Raw genomic sequence first — 17,512 nt, forward strand, 5'->3', positions numbered from 1 at the left:
AGTACAACGCCGAGCGGCAGCCTACACCATAGTCAACAGAGAGCTGGTCAGGCGCAGTGTCACTGGTGTCTACCAGCGCTGCGTAGAGCCAGAGCAATGCCAAGCAATTCTCAAAGACATCCATCAAGGCGAGTGCGGCCACCATGCGGCTTCAAGAGCACTCGTCGCCAAAGCCTTTCGACATGGTTTCTTCTGCCCGACTGCCTTAGAAGAGGCCAAGGAATTGGTCCAAAAATGCAAAGGGTGCCAGAAGTTCAGCTCCAAGCCGCACCAGCCGGCTTCTGCACTCAAGACCATCCCCATTGCCTGGCCTTTCGCATTTTGGGGTCTAGACATGGTGGGACCATTCAAGACGGCACGAGGTGGCTTAACTCACTTACTTGTCGTAGTGGACAAGTTCACCAAGTGGATAGAAACGAAGCCAATCAAGAAACTGAACGGTCCGACTGCCTTGATTTTCATCTCCGATATCACAATTCGGTACGGCATACCACACAGCATCATCACCGACAACGGCACAAATTTTGCCAAAGGCGCCTTCGCCCGTTTCTGCGCAACACAGGGCATCCGACTGGACCTAGCGTCCGTCGCCCATCCACAGTCAAACGCCCAGGTGGAGCGAGCAAACAGCCTCATCCTATCCGGCATCAAGCCCCGACTGGTCGAGCCTCTGGAGCAGTCGGCTAGCTGCTGGCTCGACAAGTTGCCAGCCGTCCTCTAGAGTCTGCGCACGACTCCAAACAAGTCAACCGGCTTCACGCCTTTCTTCCTCGTCTACGGTGCCGAAGCCGTCATCCCAAAGGACATAGAGTTCGACTCCCCGCGAGTCACCATGTACACCGAGGAGGAAGCAGAAGAAGCACGTCAAGACGGCGTCGATCTGGTGGAAGAGGGCCGGCTGTTGGCACTCAGCCGGTCCAGCATCTACCAGCAGAGCCTGCGCCGATACTACAATAGGAAGGTCAAGCCAAGATCTTTCCAAGAAGGCGACCTTGTGCTCCGGCTGATACAGCGAACAGCCGGCCAACACAAGCTATCGGCACCTTGGGAAGGCCCTTTCATCATCAGCAAAGTGCTGGGCAACAACTCCTACTACCTAATTGACGCTCAGAAGCCCCGAGCATGCAAGAGGGACGACTCCGGCAAAGAGACAGAGCGGCCATGGAATGCAAATCTCCTCCGAAGATTTTACAGTTGGTACAGTATGTACCACGCTACCTTTTGTATTAAAAGTACCAAGATTTCGGGCCACCCGAGACGAGCTCGGGGACTGCCCTCTTTTGTTTATATGATAAAAGTTATGCCTACGAGTATGTTACTCTTTGATTGCCGCTTGGCACCGGGCTCGACAGGTCGGCCCGGGGACTTGCCGCCTTGCACTATGAAATGCTTCCTGCAGCCGGACAATTAGTGTGTGATGCCTAAGCTGTCTCCTGTCAGAAGCCGCAGCTCGCAGAGCGACTGTACGGTGGCAGGAGTAAGGTAGAATGGGCATTCACATGAAAAATGGCTAAGGACTCAAAGCATAGAACATAGCTTAAAGCCGGCTTCCATCCTTCCTTTTTTCTTTTCGCAAACCGACTATTAAGCAGTCGGCTCACCGCCTTCTATTCAACTTGCTAAAAAAAACTCTAAAACACCTAAGTACTTGCCTTCCCAAAGTAGCCAAGCATTTGATCCAACGGCAGTCCGTAGAGCAGCTGTCCGACTGGCAAGACAGGCAACTAAGGGAAAGCAGCAAAGGAAAAAAGCGAAAAGTGCAATGAGCAAGAAAAGATAGAATTCAGATAAATATTTACATAGCATAGGCCCTTGGCCGAATCTTCGAGCAGAAGTTCAAAATACACCCCGCGGGTGGAATTGTGGCGGCAGCCTAAGATGCGGCAGACGGATTCGGAGGGTCGGAGGAGACGGCAGCATCTGGCGTTGGGGCGGCCGGTTGGGCAGTCTCGGCTCGATCGCTTCCGGCGGCAGTCGGCTCGGTCGCACGCGGCTCGTTGCTGGAGGCACGGTCGAGCTGAGGCTGGCCGTCCGCCCCGTCTTCTGGTTCTTCCGTCTCGCCTCCGTCCTCCGCCTCGCCTTCCTCCTCGGCGCTGGAACCGATCACCTCCGCCGAGTCCTCGCCGTAGTCTGGGTTCATCCCAAACCACTCCGGCGGTACCTCCTCGCCGTCTTCAGACCGCTCGGGGACGAAGATACTGGTGTCGGTGTACTCGGCGATCGCCGCCACACGCTTGACGAGGGCGTCTTCCGTAGCTGCCAGCTCCGGCTGGGCCTCTGACCGGAGTGTGGCCAGCCGGTCTAAGTCTAGCCCCGGATACCATGCTTTGACGAACTCCAAGGCCTGGCGCGCTCCAGCTCGGGCCGAGGAACCTTTCCAGGCTTCAAGACGACCAACCGCGACCTCCAGCCAGTCGGCAGTCCGACTGGGGGTGCGCGGAGCCTATATGTCCGGCCACAAGGCAGCAATCGCCTGGGCGCCGACACGTTGAAGCTGGCGCAGCAGCCGGTGCGTCGGCCGAAGGCGAGCCTCGTTGCTTAGGATATGCTCATCAAGGGTTCGGGGGGCATCGGCGGCGATCTCTGCACCTTCTGCCCTCCGACCTTCACGGTCAGCCTCGATGGTATGGATGGCGGCCTGCGAGTGCCCAAGGAAGAAGTCTGCCAAGACAGAGGAAACGAAGAAACAAGTCAAAAACCGGGAGTCGGCACGATTTATAATCGGTAGCTCGAAGAAAGAAAGTAAAGAAACTCACCATCAACAATGTCTTCAATCTCATGGAAGCCGGAGGCCAGCATTTCCTCGTTGTCAGTCCAGGAGGAGCGCTCGCTCGCGAACTCGGCCAGGAGGGCGGTTTCCGCCTCTTCCGCCTCCTTTTGTGTCTTCGCAAGCAGCTCCCTCTGCTCTGTCAATTAAGTGGCCAGCAGATCATGCTCTGTGGCGAGCTTGCTACACTCCTCTCCCTTGGCGCGCAACGTAGAGTTGGCTTCGCTCAGCTGCTGTTAAAGAACAGCATTGGCTTCAGAAGAGAAGGAAGAAAGAAGGCGTTAAGTCATCAGTAAAGAAGGTCGCCGGGGAGATCCGGCCCGACTGCTCAGCAGTCGGCCCGAATCTCGGGGACTACAGCCCGCGGGTGCCAGCGCACCCCCGCAAAGAAGAAAAAGGACTCACTCTAGCTCTCCGACAAGTCGGTGGTCCGCTTGCCCAGCTCTTCAACGTTGCGGTTGAAGGCAGTAACACGGAGGTTGTGGTAGTCCTGCGACAAAATATTTCAGACAAAAGTAAGTACCCGGAGCTCACCAATTGGAGTTCCGGGCCACCTGCTCGGCAGCCGAACCGAAACTTGGGGACTACACCCAGTGGGTGCACTGGCGCGCCCCCACTGAGAGGAACAAAAACAAGAAAAAAAAGAGGACCAAAGAGAAAGCATACCCGGACGGCTGCTCGCAACGCCAGGTATGCCTTGGTGCAATTCTGGATCGCGTCGCCCTCGGCTCGCAGCTTCGTCTGGACGTCTAGAAGCGCCTGGTTCAGCGGCCCTGTGCCGCCTCCTCGCCGTCTCCAGGGGCGTGGCGCCGAAGTCGCCTTCTCAAGACGGCGCCGCGCTGGCGAGCCGACTTGAAGGAGTAGCCTCGCCATGGCCTCATCTTCAGTCGGTGGCACCGGCGGGTCCGCCGGCTGTTTGCCTTGCGTGCCCCCATACGGCAGCAGAGGCGGCGGCGGAACAATCACGTCCGGCGTGGAGGAGCCGCCGCCTTCCCTCTCCACGATGGGGTTCTCGCCGCCGGCTTCACCAGTCTGCATCATGAACTCCAGAGGCGGTAGCGCAGAGTTCAGCGGGGTGACGAACACCGCCGATTGGCGGTGCGCGGCCTCCTCAGCCTGCCGCTTCGTCGCGGCGACGGCTTCGGCCTCCGCCAGTTTCTTCTTGGCGGAGGCCTCCTCCTTATCGGCCTCCACCTTCTCCAGGCGGGCGGCCTCGTCCTCGTTGCGCTTCTCCTACGCATTCCGCTCCATCGCCTCCAGGAGGTCAACAGCGGGGTCAATCCGCCGAGTGGTGGCGGACGTCTCCGCTGACCCCATGATGGAGGCGGTGACAACCCTCTCAAGAGTGATGGGAGCCCTGAAGCGAGGGAAGCAAGTAAAAGACTCAGACAAAGCTACAGAGAAAGAATAAAGCGTCAAGACGGAATACTCACGCGGAGACCAGTGGCGGCTTCTTCACTTCCTTGCGGAAGCGGATGGCCTTCGCGGCCGCCTCGTCCCGCTTGGCCGCCGTAGCCGAACTCTTGGGCTTCTTCTGCCGACTGCCGAACAAAGTCGGCACGGCCCTGCGCTTCTTCCTACCGCCCGGAGCACCCGGCGCGGCAGAAGAGCCCGCACCAGGATGGCTGGCTCCTGGCCGGGGGCGGGGGGCGACCTCCTCATCATCGTCAGACCAGTCCTCTAGACTGGCCCCGAGCCGCGGGCCGCCTCCTCCCTCGGCGTTGTCTTCCAAAGCCGCCGCCACCAGATCGGGGTCGTCGACGTCGCTCTCCGCCCGGTTGGCAAGGAACTCACGGGCCGGCCCCGAGGTGCCGGCTGGTGGATGGAGGAGGGGATTCTGACCAAAGCCGACTGGTCAGGTCACACAAAACAGACTCGGCAAGAAAGAAGACAACTCGAAGAAAGAAAGAAAGGGCAACTCACTGTAGGTGGGGGGTTGGCGCGGGAGTACGGCTCCTTGCCGAACCGCCAGTCCTCAAGCAGCTTGCTGTCCGAGAGGTAGTTCACCATGTAGGCCACCTCCTCGTGAGGCATGTCCTTGGTGCACATCCGACTCGGGTCACGGCGCCCGCTCATTTGGCATATCATGTGGGGGCGGCCTTGGAGTGGGAGAACTCGGCGCGCCACGAAGGCGGCCAGCAGGTCTGGACCAGTCAGGCCCTCTGATTGTGTCAGCACTCGGAGTCGTGTGACGGCGCCGGCTCCCGCAAGCGTCAGCGACTTGGCCCGGAACGACCAGTTGGGCAATCTCCCAGCCGGCGGGCCGGCTTCGAAGGCCGGCAGGTTGACCCAATCGCCCCCCGTGAAGACGCTCTTCACGTAGAAGTACGATCGCTGCCACATCTTCACCGACTTTATCAGCCTGATGGTGCGGAAGGGGTTGTCGGCCCCCAACCTCCACACGGCGATGAATGCGCCACACTGAGCCGGCACGCCTGCAGCCTGGGTGCCGAGCTTGCAGAAGAAGAACTCCCCCTAGAGCTCGAGGGTGGGGAGGACTCCGAGGAAGCCTTCACACAAGGCCACAAAGGCGGACATCAGCACCACCGTATTGGGCGTGAGGTGGTGCGGCTAGAGGCCGTAGAACTCCAGAAAGGAGCGGAAGAAGCTGCTCGCCGGCAGCCCCAATCCGCGCAGGCAGTGCGAGCGGAATATAACCCACTCGCCCTCCTCCGGCGCCGGAGAGATCTCCCCCCTCGGCGCAAGGCGTACCAGCACGTAATCTTCGCCGGGAAGCCGATGAGTCTTGCGGAGGAACTCGATCTGGTCGTCGTGAACTTCTGAGCCGTCCCAGGTGCCAGAATGCACCGAGGGAGGCGCGGCGGCAGAAGAAGAACTCATCGTGAGCTGATCGCCGTGGCGTTCGACAAAGCTTGGGCGCGCGGCGGAGCGAAGAAGAAGAAGAAGAAGGAGAAGAGCAAGGAGTAGTGGGAAGGAGGGGCGCGCATGCTCTGCCGCGACCCCCTCCTCCCCCTACTTATAGCCTCATGGGCTGCGAAGCTGAGGGGGCGGTCGTGGGATTTACTACGCCCACGGCCCCACGACCCCCACGTTTCCACGACAAAGTTACTGTGCACAGTAACTCCACGGGAATCCCAACTGTCCGCCTGGGCCACAGTGGATCAGCTCGGGCGCCGAGGCACGGTAGTGGCGGGCCCCGCCTACGGGCCTGTCCCGTCACGCGCGTAGGCTGGCAGACTGGCCCGGCCGCGTCTTATCACGTGACAGGCCCGGAACGGGCGGCGGCCTGGAGGCATAGCCAGCACACTACTTGGATCTCGCCGCGACATTCAAAATATTGTGCGAGTCAGAGTTGGGCGAGTCCGACTCCTTCTAGCCGGCCCGGCAGAAGTCAAGCAAGATCCATGTCTCAGGCACCCAGAAAGAGAAACTGCTGAGGCTCCTCGGTCGATCGTCCACGGCACCTCATCAGCTTCGGGGACTACTGTCGGAGTAATGGGCTACAGGTAGGCTAAACCGAGTCCTAGAAGCTTTCAAGACATCGGGGCAGGCTGCGCCCCTCAAGACCCCAGGACAAAGAGCCGCCTTCTGAGGAGTCGGCAGCAAGGCCACCGACTAGCCACTCACGGTCGAGTCCCAGGGACGACTTCAGGACGAACGGACTCCTGACTGACGACTTCCCAAGAAGCCGGCCTTGGGGAGTCGGCCCGTTACTCCAGCGAAAGCCCATGTCCTCATCAAGAGGGACAAGACAGGGGAGTGGCTACAGTGAAGACTGCTCCCACCCCTTTCCAAAGGCAAGCATGGTCACAGTACGCCGTATCCGCGGAGATCTCCGTGCGGCGTCGCACTGTTGCCATGCTGGCCCTGACATCAGCACCGGTGGACCGAATCCTGCGCCCACGACGGCTTGTCTGTACGACCTTTGGGCAGCGGGTCCCACCGGCCAGCGGGATCCCAGAAGACGGCAAGTGCGCCACAAGTTGGACCCGTCGGGAGTCGGCCCCCGAGAGTCGGCCAGCTCCTCCCCCGAGGCCCACGCGCCATTAACCAGATGTGACGGAGAGTGGCAATAATGAACGCCCGCCAGGCCGCGGGGCTGTTGCCATGACTCCATGACGAAGCCCGCGTCATTAGAAGCACGGCTACAGTAATCAGCAGCCGGCAAGACCCACCCGTGGCGGACGCGGCCTGTCGGCTCCGTACCGGGCTAGTCGGCGGGGCCCACCAGTCGGCGGGCCCCAGCAGTCGGCGGAGAAGACAGAGACCGGAGGCACTGATGGCTGGGCCCGCGTCCAGCCGGATTACCATTGTACCCCTGGGGGGTAGGCCTATATAAACCCCCCAGGGTACCCATGCAAAGGGTGGGAATCCATTATCACTAGACCAGACCATACAGGAAGGAGAGAGCTAGCCTTGCCTTCTCCTACCTTCAGGAAACAGCTCTAGGAGCAATCGTGTAAACACTTTTCCATATTGATCATGCGGAGACCCCGCAGAGCAGCAGTAGGGGTATTATCTCCCCGGAGATCCCTGAAGCTGGGTAAGATTCGCCGGCGTGCATGTCTTCGCCTCATCCCGTTTCCAGGCACCAGCGACGTTCTACTCGCCCCCACCATGATAAGCCATCCTTTGGCATATGTCGCACCCAACCCCCGAGAAACCCAAAGGTTGTTAATGGGTAATGAATAAAACATTATATCTCATGTACGCCCATTAATGTTGAAAGTAATATTATCCAAACTTTGACACCGGAAGAATACCTAAAAGAGTCCTTCTGGAAAGCTCCAGAATCATGAAAATAAAGGAGGTATGTTATACGGTAAGTAAACTGACTCTGAAAAATCCGCAAAAATATTTTTTGTAGGTTTTGGAATACTTAGAAAATTAGGAAAATAAGAAACTTCCAGGAAGTGTACCCTGGTGGGCACAAGAAGCCAGGCGCGCCCAGGTGGGTTGTGCCCACCTGGGGTACCTTATGTACTCCGTTTTTCTACAGTTTGCTTGTTTCCCAAGATAATAAATCTTTATATACCCCCCTGAACCTATTGACCACCGTATCATGGAGAAATCTTTTGTTTTCTTTTCTTGTTGTTTTCTGTCATCCCATCTACCATGGCCTCTTCAAGCTCCTACAAGGATAAGTTCTTCAAGAATGTCATCAACCCATATTTGTGGGAGGGGGTGCTTCACCTCCACGATGTGCCAGGTCCCAAGGGGACGGGAACCGTGGAGGCCGGGCTTGAAGCTATGGAGCAGGACGTCTTCCGGTGCAAGGGGATGGTGGAGCGTGGACTCAATGCCAAACACCTCTGATCATGCACCTCTCCCGTGATCTCAAGGTGGATGGCAAGCCCATGAAGGACATCATCTTCACCCTCCATGAGCAAATTAACTTCCTCCAAAGCCAGATTTACGATCTCCAAAACCAAGTCTTTGAATATGAGGCAATATTTAAAGGTATGAGTTTGGCTGCCGGTTGTAGGACCCGTGAAACTCACTCCTCCTCTTATGATGGTGGACCTCTGCCATGGAAAGCCGAGGACAAGATCTCTTCTTCATCACGACCACCTTCTTCTTCATCAACAAAAGAAAATTGAGTATCGGGTATGGGCACTCCCCTTGGCTTCCACCAAGCTTGGGGGAGGTGCCCCGGTATCATATCATCCCCACTATCTTTTTCCTTTACTTATTTTTGTTCAACCTTTTGCTTTAGATGAATAAAAGCTTAGTTCGATCCCTTCTTTTCAAGAGTTTTCTTAGTGATCTATCCTTGTAATCGTGTGTGAGATATATAATAAAGTTTATTTTGAGTTTTTTCTTTCTTTACTTTCATGTTGCAATAAAAAGAAAGGAAATAAAAAAGGATAAAGGAAAATAAATGAGAAGGATCTTAAGCTAATCTTATGGTAGGTGATGACACCACATAAGGAAAAGTATAAGTAGGAAATTTTATTAGAGATTGACAAACATCGCCTTAGTTAATGATGCAACTCATGAAAGAATTAATAAGGGAAGAGAGGATTCACATATAAATATACTATCCTAGAAATATTTTGTGATTGTGAGCCCCCATCAAAATATTATATGCCAAAATTGCTGACGTTGGACAAGGAAGACAACTTAATGATTCATGTTTTTTCATATATATTAACATAGAAGTCATATTGTCATAGATCCATTAACATGTGGTGCTTGCCCCTATCTTTGCTAGCCAAAAATTCCGCACTAAGTAGAGATACTACTTGTGCATCCAAAAACCGTTAAACCCAAATCTTATTTTTAAGAGTCCACCATACCTACCTAGGGATTGAGCAAGATCCCTCAAGTAAGTTGTCATCGGTGGAATAAGGCAATAAAAATTGCTTCTAAAAATGTGAGATCATTTAGTGTAAGAGAAAATTGAGCGGTGTACGAACTTGTGATGGTGAAGAATAAAAGGGACAGACTGCATAATAAAGGTTGCCATCACAAAGGGTAATACAATGTGACGTTCTTTTGCACTAAGGGGTTGAGCATACAAAAAAATAAGCGTATGGCAACCTCTGCTTCCATCTGCGAAGGGCCTATCTTTTACTTTTATGAAAAGAATCAAAGTTTTCTCTCTATTCCTTTTTATTTTCTCCTTTGGCAAGCATTATGCGGTGAGGAAAGTCTAGGCACATATGTCCAGTTGAATATGGGTAGCATGAGTTATTATTGTTGACACCACCCTCGAGGTGAATACGTAGGGAGGCGAAACTATAAGCCTTATGTCTCTGGTTGAAACGTTTTGCTCATGTGTATGCGGTGAGTGTTAGCAATCATAGAAGACTATACGATGGTTGAGTATGTGGACTTGCCTAAAGGCTCCGATACGTGACCCTTCCTGAAAAGATGATGAATTGCAGTTGCAAAGTTGACTGAGAACATAGTTTGTTGGTTTCTAATAGAGTTTTTGCTTTATACTTTAATAGTGTGATGAATTGCCACTTATTCATGAGAAGTATATGATAAAAGTTCTATGATAAGAGTCTTATGTTTAAGTTTGTTGCTGTTAGAATAGTGAACATGATGCATATATCTCTGTATTTTGTTTTTATCGACACCTCTCTCTCTCTCTCTCTCTAAGCACATGGACATGTTTTTCGATTTTGGTTTTCGCTTGAGGACAAGCGAGGTCTAAGCTTGGGAGAGTTGATATGTCCATTTTGTATCATGTTTTCATACTATTATTTATGATGTTTTTATGCATAATAATGCTTTTTGTAGTAATTCTAATGCCTTTTCTCTCATAATTTGCAAGGTACACACAAAGAGGTAGAATTCCGGCAGCTGGAAATCTGGACCTGGAAAAGCTACATCAGGCTACCTATTTTGCACAACTCGAAACAAGATGAAACTTCACGGAGAATTTTATGGAATATATGAAGAATATTGGAGCAAATAAGTACCAGAGGGGGCCCACCAGGTGGGCACAACCCACCTGGGCGTGCCAAGGAGCCCAGGCACGCCCTGGAGGGTTATGCTCACCTAGGCCCACCTCCGGTGCCCATCTTCTGGTATATAAGTCATTTTGACCTAGAAAAAATAAAGAGAGGACTTTTGGGATGGAGCGCCTCCGTCTCGAGGCGGAACTTGGGCAGGAGCACTTTTGCCCTCTGATAGAGCGATTCCGCCGGGGGAACTTCCCTCCTGGTGGGGCAAATCATCGTCATCATCATCACCAACAACTTTCCCATCTTGGGGAGGGCAATATCCATCAAAATATTCAATAGCACCATCTCATCTCAAACCCTAGTTCATCTCTTGTGTTCAATCTTGTTACCGGAACTATAGATTGGTGCTTGTGGGTGACTAGTAGTGTTGATTACATCTTGTAGTTGATTACTTTATGGTTTATTTGGTGGAAGATTGTACGTTTAGATCCAATATTCTATTTAATACCCCTCTGATCATGAGCATGTTTATCACTTGTGAGTAGTTACTTTTGTTCTTGAGGTCACGGGAGAAATCATGTTACAAGTAATCATGTGAACTTGATATGTGTTCGATATTTTGATAGTATGTATGTTGTGATTCCCTTAGTGGTGTCATGTGAACGTTGATTACATGACACTTCACTATATTTGGGCCTAAGGGAATGCATTGTGGAGTAGCAATTACATGATGGGTTGCGAGAGTGACAGAAGGTTAAACCCCGGTTTATGCGATATTCCGTAAGGGACCGATCGATTGGATCCAAAAGTTTAATGTTATGGTGAGAATTTATTCTTAATACTTTTCTCGTAGTTGCGGATGCTTGTGGGAGGGTTAATTATAAGTTGGAGGTTTGTTCAAGTAAGAACAGCACATAAGCACCAGTCTACCCACATATCAAATTATCAAAGTAGCGAACACAAATCGAACCAACATGGTGAAAGTTACTAGATGAAATTCCCGTGTACCCTCAAGAATGCTTTCCCTATTATAATAGATCGTTTTGGCTTGTCCTTTTCCTCGTTACTATTATCATTACTTGCTCATTGCAAAATATTATCATTACTTGCTCATTGCAAAATATCTTGCTATCAAACTACTCTGTTACTTACAACTTCAGCACTTGCAGACATTATCTTGCTGAAAACCACTTGTCATTTCCGTCTGCTCCTCATTGGGTTCAACACTCTTACTTATAGAAAAGAGCTACAATTGATCCCCTATACTTGTGGGTCATCAAGTCATGAGGCAGGTGCTATGATTGCTGCTATACTCCCCAAAATGATTAGTGACGTCCGCGTTTAAACCAAACCATACGTTCCTTGCGTCACCTGCAAAGTCCCCCACTTTCTCTCGATTTTTCTCCACTGCGACCCGTCAGAGTGTGCTCTGAGCTTCCCGTTTTTCTTACGGTCCTCCTTGTGCCATCGCATCAACTTGGCATGCTCTTTGTTTCTGAACAGAATGTTTCAACCGTGGTATTATAGGAGCATACCACATCACCTTGGCAGGAACCCTCTTCCTGAGGCACTCGCCATCATCATCACCAGGGTCATCTCGTCTGATCTTATACCGCAATGCATGAAGCTACGTCGGTATTTCCCCAAAGAGGAAGGGATGATGCAGCACAACGGCGGTAGGTATTTCCCTCAGATACGAAACCAAGGTTACTAAACCAGCAGGATAACCAAGCAACACAATGTAAACAGCACCTGCACATAGATAACAAATCCCCGCAACGCGACGTGTTAAAGGGGTTGTCAATCCCTTCCAGGGTACGGCGCGTCAAGTAGGCAAACAGACGTGAGATAAATTTGTAGTAGATTGATAGATCAAATGCAAAATAAAATAAATAAGGATAAATCACAGCAACGTATTTTTGGGTTGTTGGATTAATAGATCTAAAAATAAAAAGCAAAGGCAAATAGATGGCACAGGCAAATAATATAAGAAAGAGACCCCGGGGGCGCAGATTTCACTAGTGGCCTATCTCAAGAAAAATAGCAAATGGTGGGTGAACAAGTTACTGTTGGGAAATTGATAGAACTTCAAATGCTCATGATGATATCCAGGTAATGAACATTACATAGGCATCACGTCCAAGATTAGTAGACCGACTCTTGCTTGCATCTACTACTATTACTCAACACATCGACCGCTATCCAGCATGCATATAGTGTATTAAGTTCATGGAGAAATGGAGTAACGCAATAACAACGATGACATGATGTAGACAAGATCTATCTATGTAGATATAGACCCCATCGTTTTATCCTTAGTAGCAACGATACATACGTGTCGGTACCCTTTCTATCACTGGGATCAAGCACCGTAAGATCGAACCCATTACAATGCACCTCTTCCCATTGCAAGATAAATAGATCAAGTTGGCCAGACAAAACCCAAATATTGGAGAAGAAATACGATGCTATAAGAGATCATCCATAAAAGAGATCAAAGAAACTCAAATACTTTCATGGATATAAAAAGATAGATCTGATCATAAACTCAAAGTTCATCGATCCCAACAAACACACCGCCAAAGAGTTACATCATATGGATCTCCAAGAGACCATTGTATTGAGAATCGAGAGAGAGAGGGAGAGAGCGAGAGAGAAAGAGAGAGAGAGAGGAACCCATCTAGCTACTAACAACGGACCCGAAGGTCTATAGAGAACTACTCACGCATCATCGGAGAGGCACTAATGGAGGCGGAGAACCCCATCTGAGATGGTGTATATATTGGATCTGGTGGTTCTGGACTCTACGGCGGCTGGATGAATATTTCGTCGACTCCCCTAGGGTTCTGGAAATATTGGGGTATTTATAGAGCAAAGAGGCGGTCCAGGGGGCACCTGAGGTGGGCACAACCCACCAGGGCGCACCTGGGCCTCCTGGCATGCCCTGGTGGTTTGTGCCTCCCTCGGGGCAGCCCCCAGGTGCAGCCAGGGCCCATTGTGTTCCTTTTGGCCCAAAAAAATTCTCCGTACAGTTTCGTGGCATTTGGACTCCGTCTGATATTTATTTTATGCAATGTAACAAAACATGGAAAAAAACAGCAACTGTCACTTGGCACAATGTCAATAGGTTAGTACCAAAAATGATATAAAATGACTATAAAATAATTATGAAACATCCAAGATTGATAATATAACAGCATTGAACAAGCAAAAATTATAGATACGTTGGAGACATATCAGCATCCCCAAGCTTAACTCCTACTCGTCCTCGCGTAGGTAAGTGATAAAAACAGAATTTTTGATGTGGAATGATGCCTATCATGTCATATCATATCCTTTCTTTATAGAAGGGAAATTTGGACTTTTATAATGTTCAAAGCAATACTCTAGTTTCGACATGAAAATTTAAATACTCAAGCATATCAACAAGAAACCATGTATTTCAAAATATCAACGCTAAAATACGATATCCCTAGCCCATCATGCTCAATCATTGATCCATTCATGAAACACACTTGAATATTAGCTACGCCCAATACTTAGGTACGATCATATTGCTTCCTAGTTGGTGCTTTTATAAGATCAGGTCGAGACTCAAATTCAAAAAAAATTGCATAAAATAAAAGAAAGGCCCTTCACAGAAGGAAGTAGGGATTTGTAGAGGTGCCAGAGCTCCAAGCAAAAAACTTAGATATAAAAACATTTTGGGACGTGTATCCATCCCACCAACGAAAACGAATTAGAATTCCCAATACTTTCCATGTTTAGATATATCATAGGTGGTTCCCAAACAGAAAATAAAGTTTATTCCTTTTTCCACCATACTTTCACTTTCCATGGCTAACCGTATCCACGGGCGCCTTCCATACCAACACTTTCCATGGAATTTATTATTTGACAACATAAAGTAAATTCATTTTTCATTTCGGTACTGGGCATCCCTAATACCTTTGCCTCACTCTCGTGCAATGACAAGTGAATAAACACTCATCTTGGGAATAACACATCTAGCATGGAAAATATTAGCGACCCCTCACCACTCCGCGAGCAAAACGAACACACAAAAGAGAAGTTTATTTTTGAAAATTAGATATGGCACATGCAAATTTGCTTAGAACGGCAAAAGAATACCACAAATAGGTAGATATAGTGGACTCATGTGGCAAAACTGGGTTAAAGGTTTTTGGATGCAAAGTAGAGATCATACTTAGTGCAAAATGAAGGCTAGCAAAAGATTGGTAAGCGACCAACCAAGAAACGAATAATCTTATAAGCAAGCATTAAGCATAATTAACACTGAATAATGCACCACAAGTAGGATATAACTTCATTGCATGACTATGGACTTTCGTGCTTGCATAGGGAATCACAAACCTTAACACCAATATTCTTACTAAAGCATAATTACTCATCAAGATGACTCACATAACATATCATCATATCTCAAAACTATTACTAAGAATAAAGTTTATTTTGTCCAATGATCTTCATGAAAGTTTTTATTATATCCTTCTTGGATATCTATCAGTTTGGGACTAATTTTAATATGTTTCTTTTCATAAGCTCAAACAAATATAAATGAAGATCATGAGCATAATTTTTTTTTCTTTCTCTCAAAATATTTTAAGTGAAGCAAGAGAGAATTTCTTCAAAATTTTACTAACTCTCAAATAAATATAAGTGAATCAAGAGAGCATTTCTTCAAAAAATACTAAGCACACCATGCTCAAAAAGATATAAGTGAAGCACTAGAGCAAGTCCATAGCTCATAAAAATTTAAGTGAAGCATAGAGAGCAATTATAACAAGTCATGACATAATTTTGGCTCTCTCAAATAAGTGTGTCCAGCAAGGGATCAAGACTTAAAACACAAAATAAAGCAAGCAAAGACTCATATCATACAAGATGCTCCAAACAAAACACATAGTATGTGACGAATAAAAATATAGCTTCGAGTAAAATACCGATGGTTGTTAGTAGAAAGAGGGGATGCTACTCGGGGGCATCCCCAAGCTTAGTTGGTTGCTCATTTTTGGATAATAGCTTGGGATGTCGGGGCATCCCCAAGCTTAGGCTCTTCTACTCCTTATTCCTTCATCCATCGTAAGATAACACAAAACTTGAAAACTTCAATGACACAAAACTTGAAAACTTCAATGACACAAAACTCAAGAAAACCTTCATGAGATCCATTAGTATAAGAATAATAAATCACTACTATAAGTGATGTATCAAACCAATTCATATTTTGTTCTTGCATTATATCTACTATATTCAAACTTTTCTATGGTAAAAACTCATCAAAGAAAACCAAAGAGCTATCAAAATAAGCACACAACACAAAGAAAACATAATCTGTCAAAACCGAACAGTCTGTAGCAATCTGACTATTTTGAATATTTCTGTAACTCCACAAATTCTGAAAACTTAGGAATGGGTATTTTATCGCTCTCTAGAAAAAATGAAAATTATTCCCACGAGCGCAAAAGTTTATGTTTTTTCAGCAAGATCAAACAACTATCACACAAGAAGATCCTAAAGGCTTTATTTGGCACAAAAACTAATTAAAACACAAAAAACACAATTGTAACAGTAGCATAATTGTGCTAACACACAAGAACAAAAAGAAAAAAGAAAAAATAAATTTTATTCATTGGGTTGCCTCCCAGCAAGCTCTATAGTTTTACGCCCTTAGCTAGGCGTAAAGCAAGGATCTAAGTTTTGTCATCTTTGGTTAGAGTTCCATAAGATGCCCTCATGATTGATTCATATGGTGGCCTAATTCTTGTTCTAGGAAAGTGTTTCATACCCTTCCTCAAAGGAAATTGGAACGTAATATTGCCTTCCATCATATCAATCACGGCACCGATAGTGCGTAAAAATGGTCTACCAAGAATAATTCGACAAGGCGGATTGCAATCAATATCAAGAACAATAAAATCTGTGGGCACATAATTCCTATTTGAAAGAATAAGAACATCATTAATTATTCCCATAGGCTTTTTAATAGTAGAATCCGCCAAGTGCAAATTTAAAGAACATTCTTCAAGATCGGTAAGACCAAGCACATCACATAAAGATTTCGGAATTGTAGAAACACTAGCACCCAAGTCACACAAAGCAAAACACTAATAATTTTTAATCTTGACTTTTATAGTAGGTTCCCATTCATCATGCAATATTCTAGTAATTGATGCTTCTAATTCCAAGTTTTTTCAAGAGCTTTCATCGTAGCATCAACAATATGTTTAGTAAAAGCTTTATTTTGTTCAGAGGAATGGGGTGAATTTATCATGGATTGCAGCAAGGAAATACAATCAATCAAAGAGCAACTATCATAACTAAAGTCTTTGTAATCCAAAAGAGTGGGCACATCACTAGCTAAAGTTTTGACCTCTTCAAACCCACTTTTATCAATTTTCTCAACAAGATTTTCACCCTCCGAATCATTGGGATGCCTTGTACCTAAAGTTGAATCTTCTCCGGTCCCTTTTTCATCAATCTTAACTTTACTAAACAAGGAATCAATTAAAGAAACACAAATCAATTTAATATCTTCATCACTTTTGCGAAAGAAATCACTAGAAAATGCTTCCAAAAATTCTCTTTTAGCTCTAAGCATAGCGGTTCTTTTCTTAATTTCATCCATAGAAACATAAAGAGCATTAATTAATTCATCTACTTTAGGCACAAAATTTTTCATCTTGAGATTTTCCACATCATGAGCAATTTTATCAACACTTCTAGACAAATCATCAATCATACTCAACTTTTCTTCTATGGACGTGTTAAAAACTTTTTGTGTGTTGATAAATTCTTTAATATTGTTCTCAAGATCATAGGTGTTCCTATTATTATTATAAGATTGATTTCCATAGGAATTACCATAATTATTAAAGGAATCACTAGGAAAAAGGCCTAGGATTAAAATTACCTCTATAAACATTGTTGTTGAAATTATTTCGAGAGATAAAATTCACATCTATGGCATCACTATTTTGCTCAATCAAAGTAGACAAAGGCATATCATTAAAATCAATAGGAGCACTCCTACTAGCAACCAATTTCACAAGAGCATCAACTTTTTCACTCAAAGAAGAAATTTCTTCAACCGAATTAATTTTTTTACTAGTAGGAGCTTCTTCGGTATGCCATTGCAAATAATTTGCCATAATATTATCGAGAAATTTGGTGGCTTCAGCCAAAGTAATTACCAGAAATGTACCACCAGCGGCGGAATCTAAACGATTATGAGAAACAAAATTCAAACCCTCATAAAATTTTTGTATGATCATCCAAAGATTTAACCCATGAGTTGGGAAATTCCTTAGCATCAGTTTCATCCTTTCCCAAGATTTTGCAACAT

The 17,512-nt window shown here is 47.3% G+C and overlaps 1 protein-coding gene across 1 annotated transcript in view; it reads right to left on the reverse strand.

Annotated features, from left to right (window-relative positions):
- Nucleotides 1-1,873: 1,873 nt before the first annotated feature.
- Nucleotides 1,874-17,512, reverse strand: part of LOC147978399 (uncharacterized) — a 46,757-nt gene continuing 31,118 nt past the window's right edge. Inside the window, exons 2-3 of the mRNA XM_087514737.1 lie at nucleotides 3,620-3,799; nucleotides 1,874-2,443 (exon numbers count right to left, since the gene is read on the reverse strand). Coding sequence (XP_087370863.1) covers nucleotides 1,874-2,443; nucleotides 3,620-3,799 — 750 coding nt within the window. The remainder of the gene's footprint in view (nucleotides 2,444-3,619; nucleotides 3,800-17,512) is intronic.

The sequence above is a fragment of the Triticum urartu genome, chromosome 3A (genome assembly GCF_056163025.1).
Source record: "Triticum urartu cultivar PI428250 chromosome 3A, HENAU_Tu73, whole genome shotgun sequence".
NCBI classification, from domain to species: domain Eukaryota; kingdom Viridiplantae; phylum Streptophyta; class Magnoliopsida; order Poales; family Poaceae; genus Triticum; species Triticum urartu.